Raw genomic sequence first — 27,979 nt, 5'->3', positions numbered from 1 at the left:
AGGGCGGGGCGGCGGCAGCCGGCGCCGCCGAGGGGACCGGCCGCCGGGCGAGAGCGCGCCCAGCCCCGCCGCGATGCCCGCGCGCCCCGGACGCCTCCTCCGGCCGCTGCCCCGGCCGCTGGCCTTAGCCGCGCTGCTGCTGCTGCTGCTGCTGCGGGGCGATGGCGGCGGCGGGCGCGGGGGCGCCTGGGCCCAGGAGCCGGGGGCGGCGGACGGGCCCCCCGCGGCCGACGGCGGGGACGGGCAGGACCCGCACGCCAAGCACCTGTACACGGCCGAAATGTTCACGCACGGGATCCAGAGCGCCGCGCACTTCGTCATGTTCTTCGCGCCCTGGTAACTGGCCGCGCCGCGCTCCCCGGCTCCGGCCCCGGCCCAGCCCCCCGCTCCGCGCGCCGGCGGTGGCCGGAGGGGCCTGGGGCGCGTGCGCGCTCGGGGCCGGCGGGCCGGGAAGGGGCCGGGGCCGGGGCCGCGCGGGCCGGGCGCTCCCGCTGACGTGGCGCGAGGCGGCCGGGCGGCGCGGGAGGGGGCGGGCCCCGAGGGGAGCGCCGGGAAGGGCCGCCCCTCCGCCCCGGGTCCCTGCGCTGCGGGAGGGGGAGGCGGGCCGGTCGTCCTTGGGGGCTGCTGGGAGCCCCGGAGCCACCTGGGTCCCTGCCCCCCCCCCAAACTTCCTGCGCCGGCCCGAGCCGGCGGCCTGCCGGTGCGCCCGGGACCCGGGGGGCCACGCGGCCGCTGGCGACGAGGTCCGGCCACCGATACTTTCCACTCGCCGCAGGGCACAGCCGCTGCACGAGGGTTTCATTGAAAACTAGGGACTCACGAAGGGGTGACTTCCCACTTTGTGTGTTCATGAGGGGGGGAAGAGGTGGGCCGGGCAGAAGGGGGTTCCTGTGCTACCCCGGGAAGGAAAACACTGCGAATTCTTGGGATCCCTCGGAGTGGATGGGGCGCTGTGCTCTGGGTGACAGGAGCCCACGAGCCCTCTCAACTCAAGGCTGTCCTCTGGCACCTCCTCCCCTCCCCTCTCTTGGGCCTGGTCATCTAGAAAGTGAGGTGGGAAAAGTCACCACGTTGAACAGACGGCACGCCCTGCCTTGGTTCTCGAGTGGGGGCTTTGGTGTGGGCCTTGGTGCCAACCCCCGAGACCCCTGCCTCGGACTTGTCCTACAGGAGGACTTCCTGTCATTCTCACAAGCGCAGGTAGTGCTTTCCTTCCAGGGCCTAGATGCCCCATGAAGGGAAGTTCTTACGGGGCAGAGCAGAAAGCCAGTTTTAGGGCGCAAGGCAGATCGCAGAATTTTGCATTCTTCCCCAGAGCAGGCCAGAGGCTCGCTGAGGTGTGGGCAAGGGATGTAGGAAGTAGTAGAGAGAAGATGCCCAAGAAGACCGGCCTGTTCAGAAAATGTGCCTGTCAAAGTGGAGGAAACTTTTTTCTTTTAACCCAGTGTTCAGGCTATTACAGTGTTTCAGTTCATTTGAAGTTAAATCAACTTTTTTGGGCTGGCCTGGCTCATAACTGTCATTCATCAACAATGTATCTGTGGGATACGTTGTGTTTCAAGTTCCCAAGAACCAGCTGACTTGAATTTTTAGAACTACCAGTGGTATAGAAAATACTTTGTAGCATGAAATAGTCCTTCAATATTAATAGTTACTCTGTGAAGGAGTATTCCCAGAGTAACTATTCCAATTAAATACACTACTTAATTGGAGCCTGTTCCAGTGGAATAAATCTGTCCATGGATTGTCGTCTTTATTTTTTTTAAGGAAAAATTGACATGTAGACATAAGTCCATGCATTGCCAATGGAGTTGTAATTTTGGAGTCTCTAATGATCACCAGCCAGTCCTGGCCTGAGTGGGAGAGAAGCCTGGAAACCCTAGGCTCTCGGCATTAAGTAAATTCATTTTCATTGATGTGGCTTATAGACTTTTATACTCCCAGAAAAAAGTAACTTTTAAAGTTTTCGTTTGCTTCTTAATAGTCTACCACAAGATGTTTCAGTAGAGATGTGAAGGTTTCTATGATGGCGTTTAAAAGGTAGACTTTAAGAGCAGATTGGAACTCAGATGGAATATGCTGTGGACTGCCCTCCCGTCTCTTTCCAGTTTCATTCTCTATGGAATGTTGGATTTGGGGACAGGGGCACTGTGTAATGAAAACATTGATCTGTGTGTTTTTGCTCTGACCTTGGCAGATGTAAGCTGTAGATTTCCTGCCACTATCAATCAGGTCACAGATTGTGTATGGCCAGTTTGTGGGTCACACTGAACCTTGTGATAATGAGGTCAAGGTTGGGGCTGCCTCCTTGGGAGGATCAAGTGGCTTTGCTCTCGCACATGGCCACACACTGCCGTCTGAATGCAGCTGCTGTCTCAGAGGTTGGTGCTGTAGCCACAGGGGTCCCAAACCAGAAGTACCGACTCCATGGCACCTATGGATCCATCACTGAGAAATTGCCAGGCACTTGTTATGTGCCAGCCTGTCCTGGGTACTGAGAATACAGTTATAAAAAGGGCAGTGCTTATTTTCTTGACACATGTACCATATATACTTAAATATATCTCTGCTTTTCCTTCACACTTATCTTGCAGAGAAGAGGGAATCATACTATATTTGAGTTTCTTATAAAGCAGGGGTTCTCTTAGCTGGGCAAGAAAGTGCTGCTTAGGGAAGACACATTAGCTTGAAGCAGACTTCTTCAGTGCTACCTTTCGATGCTCATTGTTGAAGTCACCTGTCAGAAAAGAAAAGAGGCAAAGAGATTTAACACTGATTTTATTGAGAGATTATTTTGTAAGAAAGCATTTTAAACACTTTAAAAAGCAGTAGAGCAAGCAGTTACACTGTAGACATCATAAATACACACTTATTAGATGAATGAAAAAAGCCCATGTGCCATAATGCTGTGTAACCATACTTGAAGCTTGGGATAAAGTTTCTGATATTGGCTTATACAGAATTAAAATATGGCACTACGGACAGCTGACAATTAAAGAAGATGATCACCTATATGGCTCAAAAAGTAGATTTAGCGACGGGAAAGTTGCTGTTGCTGTTAAGAAATGTGAAGAGTAGCAAGAAGCAATACTTCTAAGTTAATATTTTAAATGATAGATGATTTTAAGATGTTTATGTATAATTAAATGTATACAATGAGTATTATAAGTATACATGTGATTATATCAAATTTAAAAGTTTGGGTGGCTACAGACTGTTTTTTAAGCTTCTCATTGGAGAAAATGCAGAAGTGATTTAATTTTGAAGTTGCCTGTATTTGCAGATACTTGGTTATGTACTAGAGGAGACCCGACTAAACGTGAAGGAGCAATTATACCAAGAATTGCTAAGCTGCTGCATAATAGGGAAAACGGGAGTGTTCCAGAAGAGGAGGAGAAGAGAATGGGCACTAAACAGCCTGGGGAGTCAGGGCAGACTTCTTGGAAGAAGTGACACCAAACTAAACTGAAGGGCAAGTGGGAATTAGCCGGTGGCTTTAGGGAGGAAGTGTCAGAGAAACAGTAAATACTGATTCCCAGGGGTGAGCCAAGCTATGGCCCTTTCAGAAAACTGCAGGTGTTGCGGCATGGCTCAGGGGTAGACTGCAAGTGGAGGAGAGAGCTGGTGTTTAGAAGTCAAATGGGAGGTGAGCAGGGGCCAGATCAAGGAGGATCTGGAGCAATACCTTGCTAAGTTTTGATTTCATGCTGAGAATAATGCAGTGACTTTCTGGAGGGTGTTAAGCAGGGGAGCGATGTTCTGTAGTGACTGTGAGCTGTCCGTCTCTACCACAGTGTAAAGAAAGGACCAGACAGTCCCACTGCCCTATGGAGATGGCTGAAGAGGTGGGTCGAGCACCCTCTGACCGGCACTCAGGATGCTACTTATTCTCACCTTGTTGCAGGTGTGGACACTGCCAACGGTTGCAGCCTACTTGGAACGACCTAGGAGACAAGTACAACAGCATGGAAGATGCCAAGGTCTACGTGGCGAAAGTAGACTGCACGGCTGACTCGGACGTGTGCTCGGCCCAGGGGGTGCGAGGATACCCCACGTAAGTGGGAAGGGGGCGCCTTTCTCATATAGTTCCAGGTTTTCCACATCCTTTTGCCAGCTGCATTCAGCCAGAGAAAGTCCAAGTTGAACTTTCAGTAGCTTCCTTTGTAGTTCTGAGGAGTGAGCAGATGCTAAATTTAAGCACGCCGTCCTGTTGTTAGAGAAGGATTATGTTTAACGCTGTCTATATTAGATGCATTTTTGTACCTTGTTTGGAAAAAGCCTTTAATTAATCAGTGTTGGGTTTTCCTATTTATAAGAGAATGGGTTTGTGAGACAAAGATGGTGGTCTCCATGAGGTCCTGTCACGTTTGACATTCACAAGTACATTTAAACAACAAGCACAGACTTTGTCATCAATTTTAGTTTGAATTTTTGGCCATTCTATTAAGCATCCTTCCTAGAGTCATTTCCCATGTGAACAGCACAAGGGCTGTTTCTGTTGGAAAGGAAGGTGACAAACCCTTGGAGTATGGCAGTTCTGACAAGGATTACTACTTACTCCCTTGACAGTTCAGAGTTTTTTGGTTTTAAGAAGCAGAAACTGAAACTGGCTTAATAAACAAAGAGGAGATTAATTAGAAGGCTGTGGGGAAGCTCTGAGACTCAGCTCCAGGAGTCTGGAGGCCTGTTTTTATTGCACCCCCCTTAAGGTGACTTAACTTTCTGGCTCTGCATCTCTCTGTTGCCGTGGTTGACTTGGGCCCACCACTGACTGGCCCAGCTTGGATGGAGTGTTCATTCCAGGAACAGTCTCTGCGGCCAGAGAGGCAGCATCTTATAGGAAGATGGTAGCCCCATTCAGACCACATGGCACGTGTTGGAGGAAAGAGCCATTCTCCAAAAAAAAAGGAAGATGCTGTTTCCAGAAGGATGTGGGGGAAGGGTTGGCCCCTGCATCTCCTGAAATGTCTGTTCAAATTGATGGATGAAGTCAATTCTTTATAAAACCTGAGCCTATCTTCAGACCTGAGAGGCAGCATGGAAAAGTGGAAAGAGCTCTAGGCTTGAACCCGGAAGCCATGGTTTGGATCCCAGTTCTACCATTTACTTATCAGGCAGCTCTGGTCACATTGTTTTAACCTCTGAGTCTAAAGTAGGATGATGATGCCCACCCACCCACCCCACTGCCCCGTGACATTGTTGTATGAAATAACATGTGCAAACACTGATCTGAGCATACCCAATAAATGTATAAGTTCCCCCCAACATTAGGAAATTTGGCCTTTCCCTAAAAGACTCAGGAATTCCTAGTCTTTGGTGATTGCTTGCTAATCTAAGTGCCATAATTCAAGTCTACATCAAATCAGATTAATAGAGAGAAAATTTCCTACTCTGTGTACCTACGTATTGGCATCACCATCCTATGCTTCCTAGCATTGCTTTTAAAGTAAACTCTGCTTGGATGAAGAGCATCCCAAAGGAGCGTCAGTGAGTAGTGGGACCAGGTGAGGAGAAAGATGCTCACCTGTTGCGAGCTTATTACTTTCAAGGTGCAGAGCCGACAGAGAGGGTTGGCCATGGTGTCTACTCTTAGACACCTGGCTGTGTGTGGCCTTGTGGCTGTGTACACCACAAACCATACCACAGGGAAGGTGTAGGACCTGTAATGGGGTTGAGAGGGCACGTGTTCGGGGCCATCTGAGAGGGGAGTAGAGGGTTCCACCTGGAGCTGGTCGTAGGCACTGTCAGGCTGCAACATCAGTTGCTCCACAGGTGCTATTCACAGATTTGAAAAGATCCACGTTGGATCATGTGTCCTGATTTTTATTTAGAAGATATAATCCCCAAGAAAACCATGCTCTGGTTTTGAATTGTTAAAAGGAACTAACATGAGCTTATACCACACTGAACAAGGTTTGGGAAAGAAGCTTCGTGACCATCACAGCACTGCACAGGTGCCGAGGACAGATTTTTTCACAGAATGCGGAGGTGGAGTGTGCTGCATAAAATGTAGTTGCATTGGGGCAGTCCTGGATTTACCCCATGTGCGTTCATTGCCTCTAAAATAGCACCCATTTCATAGGGACGTTGCGAGGCCTGAATCAGATAGTGAATGTAAATGCCTGAGTGCGGGTGTGTTAGTCTGTTAGCTTTTATGTCATTCTTGCCTGGCACCTATACCTGGAAGAAACGATTGGAGAGGGAGGGAGTTCAGGTTCCCAGGCCCTGAGAGGTGGCTGACTGTGCCCAGAAAAATGTTTCGAGATCTTCCTGTTGAGCCAGTAAAGAATCTTTATCCTCTGGGAAAATGTGAGCAGGGGCAGGCTGAAGGGGGTCTCCTTGGGCTGCCGTAACCAAGTACCACAACCTGGTGACTGAATATCGTCTCACGGTGCTGGAGGCCAGAAGCCCGAAATCAAGGCGTCGCAGACCGGTGCTCCCTCTGAAACCTGCCAGGGAGTCCTTCCTTACCTCTTCCTGGCTTCTGGGGGTTTGCTGGCAGTCTCTGGTGCTCCTTGTCTTGTAGATGCATCTCCAGTCTTCCATCTTCACATGGCCTTCTCCCTGTGTACATGTCTCTCTCTGTGTCCAAATTCCCCCTTTTTATAAGGACATGAGTCATATTGCATTAGCGTCCACCCTCATATAACCTTTTAACTTGATTACTTCTATAAAGATCCTATTTCTAAGTAAGGTCACATTCTAGGTTCCGTGGGTTAGGACTTGTTTTGGGGGACACAATTCAACCCATATCACCATCTCATCCATAGTAGTAGAGCTTTCATCACATTGTTTTGCATAGTGACCCATAAATGGGATTTTCTCCCCGGCTGTCTCCTTGAAAGAGACAGATCCCCGGGAAAAATAAACACCCATGTGAAGGTTTGCTAATGTCAGGCAGGTTTGGGGCCGCACCTGTGGCCCACTCTTCACAGCCTCCTTCAGCTCCATCTGCAGCGAGAATTGCAGTCAGGTGCCTGGACAGAGAGAGAGTTCTGCAAAGGAAGCTCTGATTCTGTCCCTAGGCGCCGTGCACTTGAGGAGGAATCTCAGGCTTGGGCAGGTTAGGAAGATTTTCAGTCCAGCAACAAGAAGAGGTTAAAAAAAAGGTTTGTTTTTGTTTTGCTCAATGCACACCAAATCAGAGAAAAATCACAGGTTAGGTCTTACTGTGTTTTAACGTTAGTAAAGAAGTGGGGAATGAGTTTGGTGACGCTGGTCCTTGCTGACTGGAGGATCCCCTGTCTTCCGTCCTGAAGCACTGTGGAGGAGGGAGGCGCTGGGAGGAGAGAGGGGCAGTGGAGAAGTGCAGTAGCCGTCCTCTGTTCTCTGTGGGCAGAACATGCATTTCCAGAGCCTGCTGAGGTCCCAGGGTGGGTGCGTGCATTCAGAATTGCGAGCTCATGCTTTGGAGTTGCTTAAAGTGTTAAACTTCATGAAGTAACGGGCGTACTGGCCAAATCTATTTGGATTTTGGCTTTTTGTTATGGTTATAAAAGTATAAGCTACTGAAGAAGCAGAGCATATATTCGTCACTGGAGGCACATTAGGGATGTCGTGTAAGTCCCTCGCAGTATCGTAGTTTCTGGGAAAGGCCAGTAAGCCCGTTTTAGTTTAAATTAATTTAAATGCCTACTCCAGCCAATGTGTTGGTTTTCTCATATTGCTATGAAACTTCATTTTAAGGCCTTTGAAGAGTAAGCTATTCAAACCCCCAGTTCTGATTTCTGCATATCTTGACGTCTTCCATCTTGAATCTGCACACTGGGTATCTGCTAACAAAATCCACGAACTACGTGCTGTAGCAGTGTCGGGGGCATTTTAGCTGAGTATGCTTGCCAGAGAATGCTGGCCTGTATTTCTTTTGTTTTGTCAATAGTTGTATTTCCACCCCCATCCCCCATTCCTTGACACTTTCAGTTAAGCTTTATCTAGACTATGTTTTCTCGTTACCAGTGGAATGATGCAGAATCTGGACGTGTTCATTTTGGCCTCTGATGATGACTTTTGCTCACCACTGAAGGAAGCACTCCATAGCCTATCTGCAGATGCCCTCAGAGGCTACTATATGTAGATTCCTTCTCTGTGGGGAAGTTAACAGACCAATGTCACAGTTGTTCTTATCGCTGGAAACTTGAATTCTCACCATACCTGGATATTCGAGCTTTGTAAGAGCCGAATAGCTGACAAGGTAGCCTGGAAATGCACTTATTGCAAAACTATGCTATTTCTACTACAGTTCTAATTTTTTAGGAAAACAAATGCAGAACATAAGAACTCCTGGAGGCTGGGAAGGATGACAAGGACTTGGCAGGGTGAGCTTCAGAGCTCTGCAGGCTGAGCGCTGGGAGCCTAGGGTGGAATTCACAGCATTAGGCAGATGTGTTCACCTCAGCTTTACTTTTCTTGAATAAAATAAGAAACTTTTAAAAGTTTAGGACTAAGTGAATATATTCTTTCTTGGAACATTGTTTTTCTTTCTTTTTCCAGTTTTTTCAGAGAGTGGCAGATGCGTGCCTGGCTGCCGCTCACTGACAGCCCATCTTCTGACTGTTCCCCTGAGTGACTCTGCTGCCTGCAAGGACAGTGCTCTCCCCTCAGAGCAGTGGAAGTGCTTTAACAGTCTGCTCCATCTAATCCTTTGATACTCTTTCAGCTTGAAGTTTTTCAAGCCCGGCCAAGAAGCTGTGAAGTACCAGGGTCCTCGGGACTTCCAGACACTGGAAAACTGGATGCTGCAGACACTGAACGAGGAACCTGCCGTGAGTCCACAGAAAGCCTCGCTCCCTCTCTTTCTTCCTACATTCGGGGCAATAAAGAGGCCAGTGCAGCTGGAACATTAAGGCTACCTTTTCTTGTGTGTGAGGAAGCTTGGCCCTGAGCTAACAGCTGTTGCCAGTCTTCCTCTGTTTGGTATGTGGGGCACCACAGCGTGGCTTGATGAGCGGTGTGTAGGTCCCTGCCCAGGATCTGAACCCATGAACCCCAGGCCTCCAAAGTGGAGCACGCGAACTTAACCACTATGCCACCAGGCCAACCCCAAGGCTGCCATTTTAAAGCAACTTTTTACTTTTTTAAAACTTATTGACAACATAAGTAAAGATTAACTTTCCTTCTCAATTTTTTTTTTTATTGTGGTAAAATACACATGATATGAAATTTACTTCTATGCCACTCTCATCTGTAATACAAGTAACAGTAATTTCTTAGCACCAGAACTTGAGCCTTGGCCAGCTGGGGTTGGGGCCAGGCCTAAGCCAGAATATCCAGTCCAGGCCAGCTTTGGCCCCAGCTACCAGCTTGCTCTTACCTCCTGCCAGCTATACCTACAGTGTGAATCTTTCCTTTTCTTCTCAACCCTTAGTCCCCAAGGTCCTAACTGGCTTTGCTGATAACATAATTTAATGCCCTTAATACTGTTAGTGTTTTCATATGCCTCCCTACGCTAAGGGTAATATCAGGAAATTGTGGAAACTGTGATTTCTGAGATATTTTTTAAAGACATAGCTGTTTGAAGAATGTTACTTACTAAGAAAAATTTATAATCCTCCCCGTCTCCAATTAGGTTGGGAGTCTTAATTTTGTTGTAAATCATTCTGGTGGTAAACCATTCATTAAGCATCCTCTCATGTGTGGTGCTTTCTGATTAGTGCTGAATGCTCAGGCTCCGAGGGGCAAAGTGGACTTTGATTGTGGTGTTATGTTGGTGAGGGACTGGAAAGATGGCCAGGGTTTCCATGCTGTACATTGCTGATGAAACATTATGAGCATCTGAAGTTTCTAAATGTAATTTCAGTTTAAAGCATAACTAAGACGGCTTTATTGCATCCGGTCGGCATCCGCTGATTTGAAGGTTGTCTGTGCTCCTGTGCAGTTCCAGGAGCTTTGGGGGCGCTCTGCTGCTATTGGTGACATTTTCCAGGGTGTCTGTGGTCCTCCACCTCTCCCCCACATCTGTGTAGATGTCACAGCTAAGCAGAAACCCAGCTGCTCCCTAAGTGCTACTTTAGCTCACGTGTTAAAAAGTCTCTACTGTGTGGCGGAGAATGCTGGGCTGTGGTGTTGAGTAAGTGCTGAGCAGAGACTCGTCTAATTTTAGGTAATAGGGAAAACCACAAACCTCTCGGAGAGTCAATTTGCATCTTTGTCATGACAAGAAGGCTAGATGAGCAGGTGTAACTTTCATATAGATTTAAACTTCAAATCGCTTCCTTTGTGAAAATGTTCTCTGATGAGAGGAAGCCAATTTTAGAGAGGAATTAATAGTGTCAAAAAAACTTTTCAAATAAACTTTTCACCAAAAAAGCCAGGCTTCTGTGATGACTATTCAAGAAACCAGCAGCCAGTATCAGGATGGCGGAAAGACTTCATCTTGTAGGCAGAGTTCCCTTCGGGGGAGTGGTGGCTGAAAGTGCAGGCCCAGAAGGACTGTGAGGCCACGCCTAGGCTCAGCATGGCCACGTGGCATCCATCTGGCACCACCCCAGAACCAGGTCCTCAGAGCACTAGCGATCGCAGATAGATTCCAGAAACAGTGGCAATGTGCCTTATTATAGAAAAGTTCACATATTCAAACTTTATACTGCAAACCGAAAATTCTCCTCAATTTGAACTTTGCTTTTTATTTATTTTTTTATTATTTTATTGAGGTCATAATAGTTTACAACATTGTGAAATTTCAGTTGTACATTATTGTTTGTCAGTTGCCATATAAATGTGCCCCTTCACCCCTTATGCCCCCTTTCCCTTAGTAACCACTAATCTGTTCTCTTTGTCCATATGTTTGTTTATCTTCCACATATGAGTGAAATCATGTGGTGTTTGTCGTTCTCTGTCTGGCTTGTTTTGCTTAACGTAATACTCTCAAGGTCCACCTGTGTTGCAAATGGGACGCTTTTGTCTTTTTTCTGGCTGAGTAGTATTCCATTGTATATATATACCACTTCTTTATCCATTCATCATTTGATGGGCACTTGGGTTGCTTCCACTTCTTGGCTATTGTGAGTAATGCTGCAGTGAACATAGGGGTGCATAAGTCTCTTTGAATTGTTGACTTCAAGTTCTTTGGATAAATATCCAGTAGTGGGATGGCTGGGTCATATGGTGTTTCTGTTTTTAATTTTTTGAGAAATCTCCGTACTGTTTTCCATAGTGGCTGCGCCAGTTTGCATTCCCCCACCAGCAGTGTATGAAATTCAACTTTGCTTTTTCTTTTAAGTGAAAACTTTTAAAAAAAAGTTCTTCATCTGTGTTTGTACCTAAGTAATTTAATATATACATTTTTATGTTTCAACAGGATAAATTTAGATTTTTCACCCTAGTGTTATGGCAATATTAAAGATACTCAAAGAAAAGAAAACCTGTTGTTTGTTACATCCTACCCCAGTTTTTATATTTCCATGTTTGCTTCTGTATTTTTTTCTTAAAACAGTTATAATCATATAAACGTGGTTTATTTCACTAATGATATTTTTAATTATCTTTATATTGATCACATTTTATATTATCATGTGGATTTGCCATAATTCAACTGTTTTCCGTTAATGGATATTTAGGTTATTTAGTTTTTCTGTCATCAGAAATGCTATGAGAAACATGTTTATTTTTGTAAAGACTTTTTTTTCCTAGTTTTGAGTGATGTTTTTAGAATATATTCCCAGACATAAAATTGCAAGACAAAAAAAGAAACCAAGACCATTTTTATGGCTCTTGGTGTATATTGCCAGATTGCTTTCTTAAGAATCTGTAAGCTCACAGCATCACCAGCAGGGTGATAATGTGCCCATTTCTGTGGTATACTGTAGTGTTCCCATGATGGTGGGGACCGCTCTGGTGTCTGTCACAGAGCACAGGAAGTGATAGTGCCCCCTAGGTGCCATAAATGAACAGTTTAATACTGAAAGGCCTTTGAACATCTTATAAAGGGTGACATAGAGTGTTTTGTTTCACCTTATGGGAACTCACTGACTGTTTACTTAGCCATCATTCTCTTCAGCATCTTTTTGTGTGGGTACCGAGCACTTTGAAAGTTTTGATAAGCCATCAGCAGAAAGGACAACTTTGTGCCTTGTGATTACAACTCTGCACAGCTGTGCACTATCAGCACTTTTAAAGCTTTTAATGACTTAACTTGGGTATTCTTTTTAATAGACAAATGAACCGCCAGATAAAAATTGAGTAATATACACCCATATGTCTATAGCAAAATGGGGATTCATTGATCTTTTCTTTAGCTCTGGTTGCTTTGGTTGGAGGCCACAGCTGTTCAGGCTTCAAAAATTGAGAAATTTAGAATTGTGTAGTATTGTGGTAACTGTATAGTTGTACACATTGGGGTCTGCTCAGGTACTGGCAGAATCGTCTTTTCAAAAGCTACTCCTTGCCCCTTCATGGTGTTTCTGTCCCCCTTAGTCATGTGAATTATAGTCTGTCTTTCAGTATGGCTCATGTTTGCCCTGTGGTGTTCTCTGTGGCCCTTCACCTACCTGCATGTCCCTTCTCATTGCCTCCTTCTTCCTTTTCTGAGTCCTCCGCAGTTTTACCTTCCTTCACAGGGCTGCTCAGCACTTCTGTGAATAAAGGGTAGCCAGGCCCTCCTCTGTCTCTTAAGTTTCTCATTCTCGGCCTGGTCCGTTTTGCTACTTCTGTGTCTTTGGGTCCCACTTCCTTCTGAGCCAGTCCATGAGGAATTTCTTTTTGTATTTGTGAAGTCTCAGATCACATTTCAAAGAACGGGACCGAGTGCTAGTTTGGGGTGGCCTGTCCTTCAGTTTGTCTGCTGTGTTTGGTTGCGTTTGGGGGCAGCAAAGGACAGGCTGGGGTGGGGACGGCTGTCACCCGGCTGCCCTCAAATGTCAGTCCTGGAGCATTTGTTGAGGGTGAGGCTGGTGAGGGGCTTATTGCTGAAGTGTCAAGAGAACCTAACAAGTCTATTCCTGATTGGCCTCCCTCAACAGAGCAGCATCCCACAGCAGTTCAAGGTGGCCAGGTGAGGGAGGAGATCTGCAGAAGGTTCTAGAAAGAAGCAGGTCACCTCCTCGATGGGTGTCACTGTGTCTTCACAGACTAACAGTGACTGTTGTTTTGTTTCTTCCTATTAGACACCAGCACCAGAAGTAGACCCACCCAGAGCTCCCGAGCTCAAGCAGGGGCTGTATGAGCTCTCCGCCAGCAACTTCGAGCTGCACGTCGCGCAAGGTATGGCAGACGAATCTTGTGGGCCTTCTCAGGGGGATGTACACCTCTTCGAACCACTGACCATTAGTCATTCCTTGATTTGCTGGGCTTTTCCTTCCTGCCACCTGAGGGCTCATGGAGACCAGCCTCTGTGGCACTTATCCAGAGTTTCTCTCTTTAAGACATCATTGTTTAATGCTGCTCCTCTGGAAAGTATTCCCCCTTTTGTCTCTGTCCTTAGAGAAATGCCAGTTTTAATGCTGAGCTAAAGCCTTAGGTGTGGGAAGCTCACAAATCAAGAATGGGCACACTTAATTTGTACACTAGCTGGCAGTGCATCCTTGGATAAGAAAGCGTTTCTTTATATTCATGTTAATCATATGTTTATTGACATGAGGCAGAAACAAAAGTGTCTCTTACCTGTTTAACCCAGAATTTCGTGGGACCATTAAAACATGTGAATCAGAGTAGGTGTTCTTTTACACTTAAAATATTTTTCTGCACCACATCTCATTTTTTGAAAATGATCTCCTAAATATCAAAGTGATCTGTGTACAGTTTCTGATGTCAATAATATGTAAGTCCTTTCTTCACACGTTTCACAAGAGTCGGGCTCGGTAATAAAGGACTTGAAAGCAAGTTCAGCTTCCTTGCTGGCCTCCATTCTCAAATGCTCCCATGGGGAGAAATCCTCCCATAAGACTGGGTTGGAAATGTTGTGAAAAAGGGCTTAACATTTTATCTGGCTATGTAAATTCATGCTTGCTGGGAGTCGAACCCCACCCCACTTACTGTGTAAATAAGTGTTCCCCCAACCACACTAAGATCTAAAATAACTCACTGTGACGCCTTCAGCTGTTTTCCATTTTTGTTAAAGGTGGTTCTTTCGTTGGTATGGGTGCTCTGGTGGTGGAGCTTCAGGGTGTTTTCCCCTGCAGGGGACTGACTTTAATTTGAGACTAGCTTGGGCTCCCTGCAGGATGTACCACCAAAATCCCCTTGTTATAGACCATTTCCTGCAAGCCCAGCCTGGTCCCTCCCTAAGCAAGCCACTGCTAAGGGCTGTAGTCCAGAGCTGCTGCCTTGGGCTGCTCCCAGGAGCATCTTTCCTCAGAAGGCGACAGCAGCCTCCTGCTCTTACAGCTTCCCACTGATACTCCAGGAGGTTCCTGGACATCCTGTTTCCACCTCACAGCACAAGGTTAGCGACGTACCTTTCCAGAGACACATGGCTTCAGCCTTGCAGATCAGTTGCTAATTTTTTGAAGCAAGTTTTTTGCCATTTCAGTCAAATGTGTCCTTGCCGTGACGATGAGGTGCCGCTGTGAGCATTGGCGTGGCAACATCCTGCCCTGAGCCTGAGTCACATTTCAGCGGCCATTTGTTAGTTCTCTCCCTGGCCACAGCCTGATTTCACTTGGTCTCAGCCTGACATCTTTCAGGCCCTAGGCTGGTAAAGGTAGAACAGCCTAGAAAAATACTTCAATGTCATTGTCACTGTCAATGACATTGCGAGGGTCTGATTTTTTTTTTCTCCTAGCTTAGGGAGTGATACTAAGTTTTTTAAACCTTCTATTTTGTGAAATAAAACACAGATACAGAGAACAAATGTAGGGCTTATTGAATTGTTATAAAGCAGTCACCCCGTAACCACTGTCCAGTTCAAGAGATAAAACTGCCAGCCTCCCCATAGCCATCCAAGTTCCAGTCCTCCCTCCCTCAAGGGGGCGCTGTCCTGACTTTTATGGAAACCACTCCTTGCTTTTCTTTATGGTTCATCACCCAAATGTGCATTCCTAAACACTATAGTTTGGTGTTTTTTATTGTGTGTCTTTAGAGACATCTTAAGAGACTTGTATGTCTCTTAATCCATGTGCTCTGCCAACATTGCTTTTTCTTCCTTGCATTCTCTTTGCTGAGCACACAGGTTGTTTGACCTGTAGAGTCTCCATAGTCTGGACTTTGCTGATTGTGTCTCCACAGTGTGGTTGAACACATTTCCCTGGTTTCTCTATTTCCTGTGAATTGGTGGTTGGATCTAGGGACATAATCAGTTTCCATTTGGTGTTTTTGGAGGGTACAGGCAAGACTTCGTAGCTAGTGAAGTCTCTTTGTGATGTCAGTAGCCACAACAGTCACTGCCTAGATCCATTGATTCATTAGGGTCATCAAATGCTGATATTCGGAGTAAAATATCCTGTCTTCATTTTTTTCAGCAAGAGAAACTTGCCCTCATTTATCTCTTGGTTTTCTAGTGGTGCAGTTCATATAGGAAAGATAGGATGAATGCCTGATTGTTTCCCATTATTGCCAATTTTCCAAATAATGAGTTGGTTCCCTATTGTCCTCCAAAGATAACAAACTAGGTTTTGTTTGGAGGATTGTTACAAACTCATGGATATAGACATATTTTATGGAGAATCACTTTTTACCAGTTAAAGGGTTCATACTGCCCTGAGCTTTGCAAGAGGACAAAGATCACGTGCTTCCATTCAATCTCTAGTTAGGTCTGATGTAAATTACACTCCCTCTTCCCCTTCTCTGCCTTGGCTCTCGAATAAAGGCGACCACTTTATCAAGTTCTTCGCTCCATGGTGTGGTCACTGCAAAGCTCTGGCTCCGACCTGGGAGCAGCTGGCTCTGGGCCTTGAACATTCCGAAACTGTCAAGATTGGCAAGGTAAGTGAAAGCCCTTATTAAACTGGAAATAGACTGCCTTTGGCTGGATTAATTAGCAGAGTAGCCCATTATTCATTCTGTGTGCAAAGTCACAAACTTGATTTATTAATTCCATTTAGTGTGCCACTTGATAATTCATTTCACCTTCACAGATGGCAGCCTGGTTTCGAGTGTGCTGGCTTTTCCACAGCCTAAAGATAAATTATGGTTTTGGCTCCTTTGTTTATTTTGAAGCAATGGCCAATTCTGAATTGGCAGCCCCAGAACCCTTTCTGCAAAGATATGGGGCAGAGCCTTAGAGAATGTTCACTGGACGTACTTGGAGGCCATCCACATTTGATCTCACCCAAGACTCTTTCCTAAAGGACCCTCACTCCGTGCTCGCAAAGGCACGCAGAAGATCTCCCCATGGGGAGCCCCAGCTTGCTCTGTGCCTGGGCGTCTTTCCAACTTTCCCCACTTTACACAGGGAAGCCAGAAATGGTGTCTAACAACTTCTGTGTAAGTGGATTTTCTGGAAATATCCAGAGTGGCTCCAGAATAACTCCTGGGCCATCAAGCATTTTTAATCTCGTCCAGCCTTTGGCACCCACCAGACATCCCTGCATGGATTTCCTTCATAAAAATCTCATTTTCCACTTTGCCAGAGGGCTGATTAATATACAGAAGTAACGCTACATGTCCAGGAACTAGAGTTAATAAGATAATCTGCCCAGCACAGTGAGATGGTCAAAAGCATAAACTTGGCAGTCAGCTAGAGCTGGCTGGCTCACCTTGGGCATCTTCTCCACACATCAGTCTCCCCCTCTGCGAAACCAAGACAGGACCTAACTGTGTGCTGGTTGTGAGGAGGAAAATAAAATGCTTAGTACAGCGCTTGGCATGCAGCAAATGCCTGGTAAATTGTGGTAGTTATTGTTAGTTAAATGGATTTTTCACTGTTGCCTGTTCAACACTTTCAATAATGTGCTCTATCATGTGTGTTATGATAATGATTTTATATTTATTGAACATTTCATGCAAGTAATCATAAAATAATTTTCTTTTTCTATCTTCCCCATTCCTAGTATCCTTACTTTATTTTATGAACTTTGATGGAAGATTATTTTCAGTGTGTCAGTAGAGGCTTCTAGAAGAAGCAGGCATGAGCAGACACAGTGTAAATATCGGGCTGTGGCCCTTCCTCTCTGGACATCCATGTGGCTGGGTTACATGGACCCTAGAGATGCTCCCGCCCAGACTCTGGGTGGAGGGTCCTGAGCTTCAGTTTAACACGTTCACTGCTCTCTGACTTCAGTCTTATCTGTTAAAGGGATATTTTTATCCTACTTTGTTGACATAGTGGAAAACAACTTAGTCCCGCATAGCTGATTTAAACGCGAGTAGAAAATCCAAAAGAAAGTGACTTAGGATAAAATGTTTAATGAAAATGTTGAACAAGCAGAATCTTTCAAAGATTTAAATGAAATAAAAAATTTGAAGAGCTGTGGTTGTTGGTAAATTGAGCTTATAGAATTAAGGACATATACTCTTAATTTGACATCTTTTCAGTTTTATCTTTATTATATGCCAAATTCTCCTGTTTAAAATTGACTACTTTCTCCTCCTTGGTTTTAAAGCTCTGCAAGTTTGAACATGAGGATGAATTTCTGAGCTGGCACTGTGACAGTGTGGGTCTCTGTCACCGACACCCAGGCCTCCCTGTCCCCAGAGGGCAGGCTGGGCTCCCTTCTCCATCTACAAACTGCTCAAGAGAAAACATGCTTCCTAAACATTGGCTTTTTTAAGTGAGCTAAATCACGTCTCTGAGTAAATCTTGTCAGCCTGCTCCCTTAGCTCCAGTGTATTTTGGGGTAGCTTTTAGGAAAGTCTCTCCAAAAACTGTAGCTTGCTGGCAGAGATGTTACAGATTGGGAATTTTAGAAATTTCCTTCTTTTTAAAGCACCAAGTGCGCAATAGTCCATTTAGCAGGAAGCCTCCTGAGGAAACTGACTGGAAACGTGATCGTGCTCTGACTTTATTTTTAGGTTGATTGTACACAGCACTACGAGCTCTGTTCCGGAAACCAGGTTCGTGGCTATCCCACTCTTCTCTGGTTCCGAGATGGTAAAAAGGTACGTCTTCAGGTCTTTGTGTTGAGACAAAATGTTTCTCTTAACAACAGAGGGCTGAGATGTCACGTGGTGTAACAGGTGGATTGTTTGGGCCCTGGTTTAAAGGCATACATATTGTGGAACAAAAATGTCTTTCCCTTAATTGATAAGCTTTGGGTAGTTGAGAAAAACTGTCCATTGTTATACTATTTTGAAACCCTTCAGTGGGCTCAGTTTATCACTGGAATAACCCAGACCTACTGTCTGAGGGTCACCGTGCTCTGATCACAGCCTTTGAGTGGGGTTGAGGCTCGCTCCTGGTGTGGCACCCCCATTCCTGGCTGGTGGGTAGTGTCTCCGAACACCAAGTCAGCGCCCAGACTCTCATGCTCTCATCATTATTGCTCTGCAGAGGAAGGAGATGGGAAGTTCTCTCACCAAAGCCAAAACATCCCATTTATAATCTGTACTCCCTCATTGAAATCCCAGTGTGCAGACGTCGCACAACTCGCACAGCCATAGCAAAGACATCTGATGGGAGGTCTTATGAGGGCAAGTGGGGTCGGGAGGAGGTTTGAGTGATTCAGAGTGCTTTCTGACTCGGCGGTGCGTCTGTGTGGCCCGTGTCTCGGACAGATTGATCAGTACAAGGGAAAGCGGGATTTGGAGTCGCTGAGAGAATACGTGGAGTCGCAGCGCCAGAGCGTGGAGAGGGGCGCCCCCGAGACGGTGGAGCCTTCGGAGGCCCCGGTGCCAGCCACCGAGCCCGTGGCCGCCCAGGTGGGTGTTTGCTGCAGTCCATATGGGCAGAAACAGCCCACAGCCCTCCACCCGCAGAGGGCATTCTCCTCAAATGCTTCGGACAAAGTGACAGTGTGGGAAGAGGACAGAGTAATTCAGATGGTTGGCTACGGCTGGCTTTTCAACAGGGAGCATTTTCTTCAACTACTTTTACATGCTTGTAAGGGGTAAACATAAACAAAAGCTTCTCTTAAAAACTTGAAATAGATATGAGACAAATCTTGAGAGTGTTCGGTGTCACTGTCTCTAGAACATTCTCCCGTTTGAGTCAGTCATCACTTTACTTGAGGGTGTTTGCTGTGAAAGTTTGACTGCTGCGCCTCGGGCCCCTGTTTCTGTTCATTTCCATAACTTGCTGCAGTCATTTACTCGCACCCTGCGGTAAGGGACCCTGAAAGGTCTCCAGTGGAAAGGACGCACACCCTGGAAGTCGAAGGCACATCTCTGTGGGGTACTGAATCTGTTGCAGCAGTGTCTGACTTAGGGAGTACCGTCTTCAGTCCTTCAGATAGTGTGTGGTTTTAGATTCAGTTGTTCTGCATTTATCAAGCCCTTGCTGTGTTTCAGGCACTGTCCTAGGCCACCAGGAAACAAAAACAAGACCATTTTCCTGCCTGTGAAGGGTGCTGGGTCTCATGGGGCAGACAGATGAGAACACATACAAGCAGGTGTCATGGGGGCTGAGATGAAGTGTGTGCTGGGTGGTCACAGTCGTTTGAGAGACTGGGGGCACATAGGCAAGAAGGGTCACTGAAGAGCTAGCTGCAAGACAAGCTGGTACTTGCTGGAGACACGTGGCGGGGAAGGCATGGCTGCTGGAGGAAGGGCGGGCGCAGAGGCACGCTGGTGTGGATCAGCTGGGCACAGTCCAGGCCGGGCCCGCAGTGGGTGGAGGGAATGGGCTGAAGGAGGACAGGGGGTGCAGTGCAGGATGCCAGCGAGGAGAGGACTTGTGGGCCAGCCAAGGATTTTGAGCTTTATCCTGTATTTACAGGGAGCCCACGGAGGGTTTCAAGCAGAGCTGAATTTTAGGATGACTAGCAGCAGCATGTGTGAAAAAGATGGAAAATCAGTGTATTAGGCCATAAAAGATGATAGGACTCCAAACTAAGGCTGTGACAGTGGGGATGGAGAGAAGGAGAAAGCAGGCATAAGGCGTTCACCTCCACTGAGCGGACTCAGGATGGTGGGGTGAGGTGACCAGCAGATTTCTGGCTTATCTGGTTGCCAGAGGCACCAAGTGTGAGATAAGGACTTGGGGGAAGAAAGCAATGAGTTCAGTTTTCAAGATGTTGCTTTTCAGGGCAGTGGGGATATTAAGGTCGAGATGTCCAATGGACAGTTCAGTACGAGTCTGGAGCTAACTCAGGCTATCTACGCTAGATGAGTAGGTTTATGTGTCTTCAGCTTTAGGTAGAAGCCGATGCTGATGCCATGGATGAAAATGAGATTATTCAAGGGGAGTCAAAATAATGTTTTCCCAGGAAAACAATGCTTGGATTTCCTAGCTAAGAACTGTAAGGCCTGTTTGTCAACGTACTTCCAATGCAGAATACTTATATTGCTGCTTCACTTTACGTGGCTACACTTCATGGCATGCCACGTTCTTACCTGGGACAGTGGGACACTAGGGACAAAGGAAGGGGCAGTGTGCCCTTGTTCCTCAGGTGAGGGCAGCAAGCCAGGTGTGTGTGAACGCCTCCTCAGTACCTCTCGACCCCTCAGCATTTACCTAGGATCATGACTCGCTGGAGCCATCACTCCCTGAGCACCAGTTGTTTGGAATCAGAAAAACCAACAGAACCACTGACCCCATCCTCCCATGGTGGGGGTAGTAATGCGCCTTCTCGCCCCCATGGCCCATCCCTTAGTTAGACTCCTGTAGGTTGGGGACTGCCTGGGTGTTAAAGTTTTGGTTTAAGAAGTAAACAAATGATTTTGTAGTTGTTATGACCACATGTGTTAGAGGAGTGTGTGTGTCATGGTGGTTATAAAGGTCATCCCAAATTGAGTATAATTATATACTATGGATATTTTCATCAAACACAGAGCGGTTTCTATTTATAACAAAGTTTTCCACCATTAAGTGGGTCTTTCAGTGAGCGTGGCGTCCAGTTTCTGGCCATAAAGAAGGATGGTAGTGTTCCACAATGGCCTCCTTGGCGCTTCGCCGCCAAGTGCCTGACACACGGTGCTGGAGGCCAGACTCAAGCAGGGCAGCCCTGGTACAGGCAGCCACGTGATAAATCATCCATGTTCTTGCTCTCGTGAGAGAGTTGCAGGTCCATTTTTGGAGAAACACATAGACATAATTCTGCAAAGAACTGTCAAGATAGAATCCCTGTAGAGCCGCCTGCCTTGTGGCCCCGTTCCCTGAATTCTCCAGCCAGAGCTTAGATGAACGGTTTTCACATTCACTTTAAATTTCAAATAGAAGCCTCTTACACGTAAGACACGTATCTTGGCCTGTGCTTTTGTAACTAAGTCTTTCTGTTACACAGAGAAGGTAATTTTACGAATCCATGTGATGGGAGAGTGGTGGAGTCAGTGAGAAAGGCAGCGTAAGTGCACACTTCACGTGGGCCAAGAAGTGGGTGTGTGGACTCTGGGCAGTATTGGAGGCTCCGAGCCGGGGAGGTGTAGACTCAAGCTCAGGCCCCCCAGAGCTGACTGGTCCACACCACAGTGCCTGGGATGACAGCAGCTGCACCTGAAGCCACCTGGGCTGGCTGGGGGCAGAACACACGACTGTGTCCTGCCACCTCCCGGCTGCAGGTCCTGGACCCTGGACCCTGGAATGAATCTCTGCCCTTCAGAGGCTGCTGCCCTACCCTCTTGTGTAACTTGTGAAATGCAAGCTGTGTAGGTATTTTTGTGTGACCTTGGAGCATGCATAACAGCATGTAAAAAGATTATTGACATATTTCTGCAATCCCAATGCGTGGCCCCGCCCTATTCTAAGTGATGTATTTGAACTGTGGCTTTTCCCTCCCCTGAAGGGCACTGTATTGGCACTCACAGAAAATAACTTCGATGACACCATTGCAGAAGGAATAACCTTCATCAAGTTCTATGCTCCATGGTAAGTGGCTATTAATTAGAAACTATTTTGTCCTAATGCACCTAAGTCCCATCATATTTTCCAACTCAACAGCCAACCCTCCCGGCTCAGTATTGGGCAGATATTACATTTACACATAGGTTATGTTGTAGGAAATAAGGGAATGTTATAGTTATGTTCCTATATTTAGACATGTTAAAGTTTGATGGTATCATAAACGGTTACTTATGGAGATTGAGGTTAATTTATTTTAAGGTTCAGTCTGATTTCAAGAAAACATAAAAATAGAGGAGAATTATGATGGCCATACAAAACTTAACTTTTGTGGTAGCTGTGTACTTTTCCAAATAGGCTGCTTTTTTGGTTGAATGAACCATGAACATCATGATGTAGCTTTGCTCCTTAGTCTCTTTTTGGTGTCAAAGAGAAATCCATTAGAGCTCAGCTTTCTGTTAGAGCCATTCAGTGTCTTACCCAGTTATTGGAACCTTCCTGCCACATGGTCCTTGGGGCCCAGAGCAGAGATGGACCCACAGAGTTTGAGACCAAGTGATGCAAAGACTAGGTTTCGAGACTTACCGTGAACTACCGTAACTCTGGGTGTCCTTTAACTCCTGGGGACCTGCGTTTCCTCAGCTGTGAAATGGGAAGGACGCTTTGTCTCCATGAATAAAACAATCCATTTGGAAAAGCTGAGTGTTAGTTCTGTTTCTAAACGTGAACCAGTGAGGTCCCCACATGTCAGTTTTGCTCTTCAGTGTGTTTCATTCCAAGTCTTCGTGAGAACCCATGAGAGCAGAGGTGAAAGTTAATGAGCACACGAGTCCTGAGTTGTGTAGTTTTTATCCTTAAAGAATAAAAACACTAGTAAATGATGCCTTTAAAACTATTACTTTCTATTTTTAAAAAAACCTAAAGCTGTATAGATCAAGTATGAGGACAGAAGATCCCTTTTTATTGAAGGGGAGCAGTTCATATAGTGGGGTGGGGGGTGGTCAGGAAAGGGACACAGTAACAGGTGGACGGGAGGTGTGAACAAACTCGGTAGAAGCCGCAGTGCTCGCACCAAATCACTGAAGCTTCAGGGAAGCTTGGAAGGTGTTTTGAAATTTTGAGACCATAAGCAATCAAATCTGAAACGTTTTTGGGGGGCTGGCCCAGTGGCACAGCTGTTAAGTTCGCACATTCCGCTTTGGTGGCCCGGGGTTCACTGGTTCGGATCCCAGGTGCGGACATGGCACCACTTGGCAAGCCATGCTGTGGTAGGTGTCCCACGTATAAAGTAGAGGAAGATGGGCATGGATGTTAGCTCAGGGCCAGTCTTCCTCAGCAAAAAGAGGAGGATTGGCGGCAGATGTTAGCTCAGGGCTAATCTTCCTCCAAAAAGAAAGAAAGAAATAAAATAAAATGTTTTTGGCATTCAAGTGATTTTTGAAAACAACTCTTTGGAGGCTGTTTTGTTTCTTCTTCATCTCCTTCTGCTCAGGGTGCATTCATACGCCAGTTAGCCCAGTTTACCGTATTATGGAAATGGTGTCAAATCTAAACTTGTTTTTAGACCAGCTTGTTTCTCTCAGCTTATCTGAAAGTCTACTTTGGATTGACTTTAAACTCCTTGTTGGGTCTGGTGGAGGAAGAGGAGAAGATGCAGGAGGAGGAAAAGTTAGCTGGCCCAATGGGAGAATTTGATGTTTTATAAATTTCTAGGCAATTGTTGACTGCCGCATAAAGAAGAAACGAGGCTTGGCTTGGCAGCTAAATGTAGGTGAGTGAGCTCAACCCAAGACTTCAACAAAGCTGTCCTTGTGTCCCTAGGTGTGGTCATTGTAAGAATCTGGCTCCTACTTGGGAGGAACTCTCTAAAAAGGAATTCCCTGGTTTGGCAGGAGTCAAGATCGCCGAGGTGGACTGCACTGCTGAGCGGAGTGTTTGCAGCAAGTACTCGGTGGGTACATGTGGAGGAGAACGCCGATGGGGGCTCTGAGTCCTGGGGCGGACAGCAGGCGGGATTGTGATGGCACTGTGCACTCAGCCAGCATAACGCACGCTGCCCTCACCCCTCAACAAAGCATTTTTTGTGTCCTTTTGCGTTTTTTTTTTTTTTTCCCCTTTTGAAAAGCAAGAGAGATGCTCTCAGAGGAAGGGCTCTCTTCTATTATACACATTTCGGGGGGGTTAGGTCTTGCCATCTGGGTGTAAGGCTGGGCATAACTGAGACTCAAACCTTGAAAGTGGGGTCCCACCCTCACGGCCATTCCAGTTGGCTGAACAATCAGCTGGCCTGCTGATGGTCATAAATACCCAAGCGGCTTCTCTTTCAGACATAAGCCTGCGTTCTGAAGGAGAATGGCTGAGCGAAGGAACATTCAAACACAGCCTTCCTCCTGAAAGGGCCATACCAACAAGTTGGTCTTTGCTCGGGTTGTTTCTTTAACTGCGGCCGCCTTTCTGAGCTGTTAGCACAATCTAATAGTCTAGAAGATTTGTAATTAATATTTTTCCTTCTGTGTTGTTTTCTTAAAACACTTTGGAGGCCTCTGGAGTTTATTACCTCATTAGATTGAGAATACATGTAGCACAGACATCGTTTACTTATCACTAGAAGATGCCATTTGTCTTTTGTGCTTACAATTCTTAAAAAGGAGGTGAGTTGCAGCTGAGAAATCTACATCCTTGAGTATCCTGGTACTACTCAGTGTGGTCCACAGAGCGGCCTGGGTGTCACCAGGGAGCGTCTCAGACACGCAGAGTCTCAGGCCCCACCCCAGACCTGCTAGCTTAGAATGTGCGTTTTCTCCAGATCCCCAGGGGATGGTGTGCAGGGGAAAGACTGGGAAGCGCCCCTGTAGGGTAGAGGCACTCCTTTGACACTGATCTTGTAAGCTGAGACTGGAAGGTACATAAATGGCCCTAACGCCTGCTTTCTGCACTATCAGGTACTCTTCAAATGGTCTATACGTTTTTAAACCATGGGCTTTCCTGGTCACAACTGTAGGAGTTTTTCAGGTTTTATTTAAGAAGTGATTTGTGTGTGATTTAAACCACTTGTTTTCAAAGTTTTATTTATTTTTTGTTAAGGTACGAGGCTATCCCACATTGTTGCTTTTCCGCGGAGGAAAGAAAGTCAGTGAGCACAGTGGGGGTAGAGACCTCGAATCCTTGCACCAGTTTGTTCTGCGCCAGGTGAAAGACGAACTGTAGAAACCCAGATGGAAGTCGCCTCTGCTGCCTGGCCTCCTGTACCCTGTGTATTGGAGCTAAATCATGTGGATGTCGCTGAGTTTCAAATGGTGGTTATTCAGAAAGCTGAATGTACTAAACTTGTGGTATCTTCTTTGTGTGTGTGTTTTTTAAGCCAACAGACTCTTTATTAAGTTTCTCTAAGTAAACATGTAACTCATGATCCCTTTGCAAACTAAATATTTTCAGTGGCGATCTGTCGTCCCCTTTAACCTTCTCTTGATGAAATCTAAATGGTTTCCTTTGAGACTAAAATAGAGTTGAGGAAAATCAAATTGCTGGACTGTTTTTGGCTCCTGAGTGATTCTGGTGAAAGCATCATCCAAAGCATAGTTTTTGAACTGCCCACGAGTTCTGGAAAGGTGGCCTGTGGCAGTATTGACGTTCCTCTGATCTGAAGGCCACCAGTTGACTTATTAATAATGTGGTTGATCCATAGTTCGTGGCAGATTCAAAACAAAAACCCCACACACCTCTGGAAGATACCTTCACAGCCACTCCTGGATTTTCTGTTTCTGTGAATACCTCTCATCACAAGAGGTTAGCCATAATGAGAGCAATGGTACTTTTGACACGTGCCTAAGTAAGATAATACTGATGCCATAATCGTGTGTGTGTGTCGATACTCGTCAATCAGTTATTACTGTTCAAAGGATACTTCTGTTTGTTTCTCATGGGTGAAAGATTTCATTAGTTATGTTAACATGAAGCCAGAGTCCATGTCAACTTTAAGATTTGATGTCTCCCATGGAAAATGTGGGCATGGAAAGTTCCACAAGGCTTGTCCTGACTATTCTATTAACTCATAGAAAGATTGTGGTTGTATTTGCTATTGGGGGCAAGAGGGCTAGATGAGCTTTCAGGTGTGAGTATCAGGGACCAGGGAGACCCTTGCAGCCCCGCTGCAGGACCCTAACTGGCAGCAGTTTCAGATTCTGTCCTAAGTAGGCCTTCTGGAGGCTCAGTGCACTTCGTCTGCTCGGAGGAGGCTGACCTGCTGTATGAAGAGTGGGATTAACTTGACCTCAAGACCAAAGACTGAAGTAGGCAGGGCAGAAGTAGGCCATGTTTACCGTCGATGCTGGCGTCTTGATAATTCGCGCCATCCTGGTTATTAAGTATTTTTATCATCACCCTTGGACATAAGCAACCATCAGACTAGGCTCCCTTAACATATGCACCTGTATGTTCTTTGCCATCAACGGACTTTTCGTGATAACCCCTCTGTATCCAGCGATCTGCTCCCCACCTCCTATGCGCAGGGATGTGGTCAGTTGGCACAAAGTAACTGGTGGTAAGCATCTTAGAAACAAGACCACTTGTGCTGTCTGTGGCAGATGACAACAGAGCAGGATCTCGACCAGCCTCTGCCTTAAAGGAAATCTTTATTAATCATGTTTGGTTCACAGATGTTCTTTTAAAAACACCCAATTTTCTAGAGAAGCACAATCCTCATGAGTGGCTTCAGCTTTGCATCATGAGTCTTGTATTAAAAGAAAAAGTGGTACAATTTGTTTACACTATGATACTTTCTAAATAAACTCTTTTTTTAAAAAAAGTCTGGTCTTTCCTTAAATGTTACAGCAAAACAGATATAAAATAGACAATAAATTATAGTTTATATTTACAAAAAAGCTGTAAGTGCAAACAGTTATAGATCATAAATGTATTATTTAATCAGTTTAGTATGAAATTGGTTTCCTAGTACATGATTGTGAAAAAGACATTTTAAAAATATTCTAAGATTTAATCTGAGTCTTACTTTCTACAAGAGAAAACTGGTTTCAGTTCAGAAACAGCATGCTCATCCACACCCTTTCCTAAGGGCTGGGTGCCCCTGCCTCAGTTTACTTCCATTGTCGGTTCTCACCCTGCGACACAGTATGCTGTACAGTGAAAGGCAAGGAACCGTTCCACTGAAACAGATGAGCTATTCGAGCCGACGCTCCTGAAGTCACTGTGCTTTTCAAAGAGCCATTCCCAAGAAGAGGTGCAGATTGCTTTCACATGTTCCATGGTTACATTGATGGCTATGAAAAATGCTGCTCACCCTGCGCAGCCTCACCGCAGGGCATGATGGCTCTGCTTTTGGTACTAGCAAAGAAAACAGCAAAGGGGGAGGACAGAGCTGTGGGAACGATATGGGTTCTTCTGACTGAAATAAGTATATTTTCACACCAACAAAACTGCAGCACAAACACTTAACAGCATTGACCGAGGCAAAAGGCACTTCCCCATAGCCCTGGTTAGGGCCCGGGCTGTGATTCTGTATGAAATTGACCTGCGAATGAAATTTATGAACAGAGGCATTTTCCCCCAATTTCTGCTATCTGTAAAGTCTACCATTGAGAAACACTACTGAACCGACTGATACTTTAGCCAAGAAGACGTTTACTCCTTTAAGATTATTTTCCCTATTGACTCACTAACACCACAAATAGCTTGATCTAAAGCTAAAACTAATTTTCTTGGGCTTTTCTGGGGAGGGAGAGGGGAGCCTTTCAAAGTTATGTTCCTGCAGTTACCAGACTTCATACTACAGACATTCAAACTCAGACCAATAACTACTCACGTTATTTACCATGTGAGCAAATTATTCATAAGGTCCTTTAAATCTTCCTTGGGCAGTAAGGCACCGACCAGCACGAGGGGGTTTCAGAGTCTTAGCCTCCCACTTTCACCATGCTTCCGTATGTTTTAAGGCAGATGTAATCTAGAATCCAAGGCAGTTTTTGTGCCCCCAGCAACTAGTGTCAAGTTAGTGGCATCCACAAGCTCTTACAACCATGTTCCTATACTTTTTCAAGATGACATTGGAGTTGTCGTCAAAGTAAAGAACCGAGATGGCATTAAGTTTAGTTGGCGCACAGCACGGTTTGGGGACATACTCAGGATTCATAAGGTGAACCTGTTCCAAAACAGAAGGAG

At 45.9% G+C, this 27,979-nt stretch overlaps 2 protein-coding genes across 2 annotated transcripts in view; one reads left to right on the top strand and one right to left on the bottom strand.

Moving 5' to 3' along the window:
* Window positions 1–10: 10 nt before the first annotated feature.
* On the top strand, window positions 11–25,145 carry TXNDC5 (thioredoxin domain containing 5). The gene is made up of 10 exons (XM_023624432.2): window positions 11–336; window positions 3,905–4,054; window positions 8,657–8,762; window positions 13,101–13,197; window positions 15,740–15,855; window positions 17,884–17,970; window positions 18,586–18,729; window positions 21,750–21,832; window positions 23,627–23,756; window positions 24,890–25,145. Exons 1-10 carry the CDS (start codon window positions 74–76, stop codon window positions 25,010–25,012), a joined length of 1,299 nt encoding a protein of 432 aa, XP_023480200.1. The 5' UTR covers window positions 11–73; the 3' UTR covers window positions 25,013–25,145.
* A 1,274-nt stretch (window positions 25,146–26,419) lies between these two features.
* Window positions 26,420–27,979, bottom strand: part of BMP6 (bone morphogenetic protein 6) — a 152,247-nt gene continuing 150,687 nt past the window's right edge. Inside the window, exon 7 of the mRNA XM_023624431.2 lies at window positions 26,420–27,959. Coding sequence (XP_023480199.1) covers window positions 27,810–27,959 — 150 coding nt within the window. The 3' untranslated portion in view covers window positions 26,420–27,809. The remainder of the gene's footprint in view (window positions 27,960–27,979) is intronic.

Source organism: Equus caballus, chromosome 20, assembly GCF_041296265.1.
Source record: "Equus caballus isolate H_3958 breed thoroughbred chromosome 20, TB-T2T, whole genome shotgun sequence".
Taxonomy (NCBI): domain Eukaryota; kingdom Metazoa; phylum Chordata; class Mammalia; order Perissodactyla; family Equidae; genus Equus; species Equus caballus.
The sequence above is the reverse complement of the archived record's forward strand: the minus strand, read 5'-3'. Positions and strand labels throughout refer to the sequence as shown.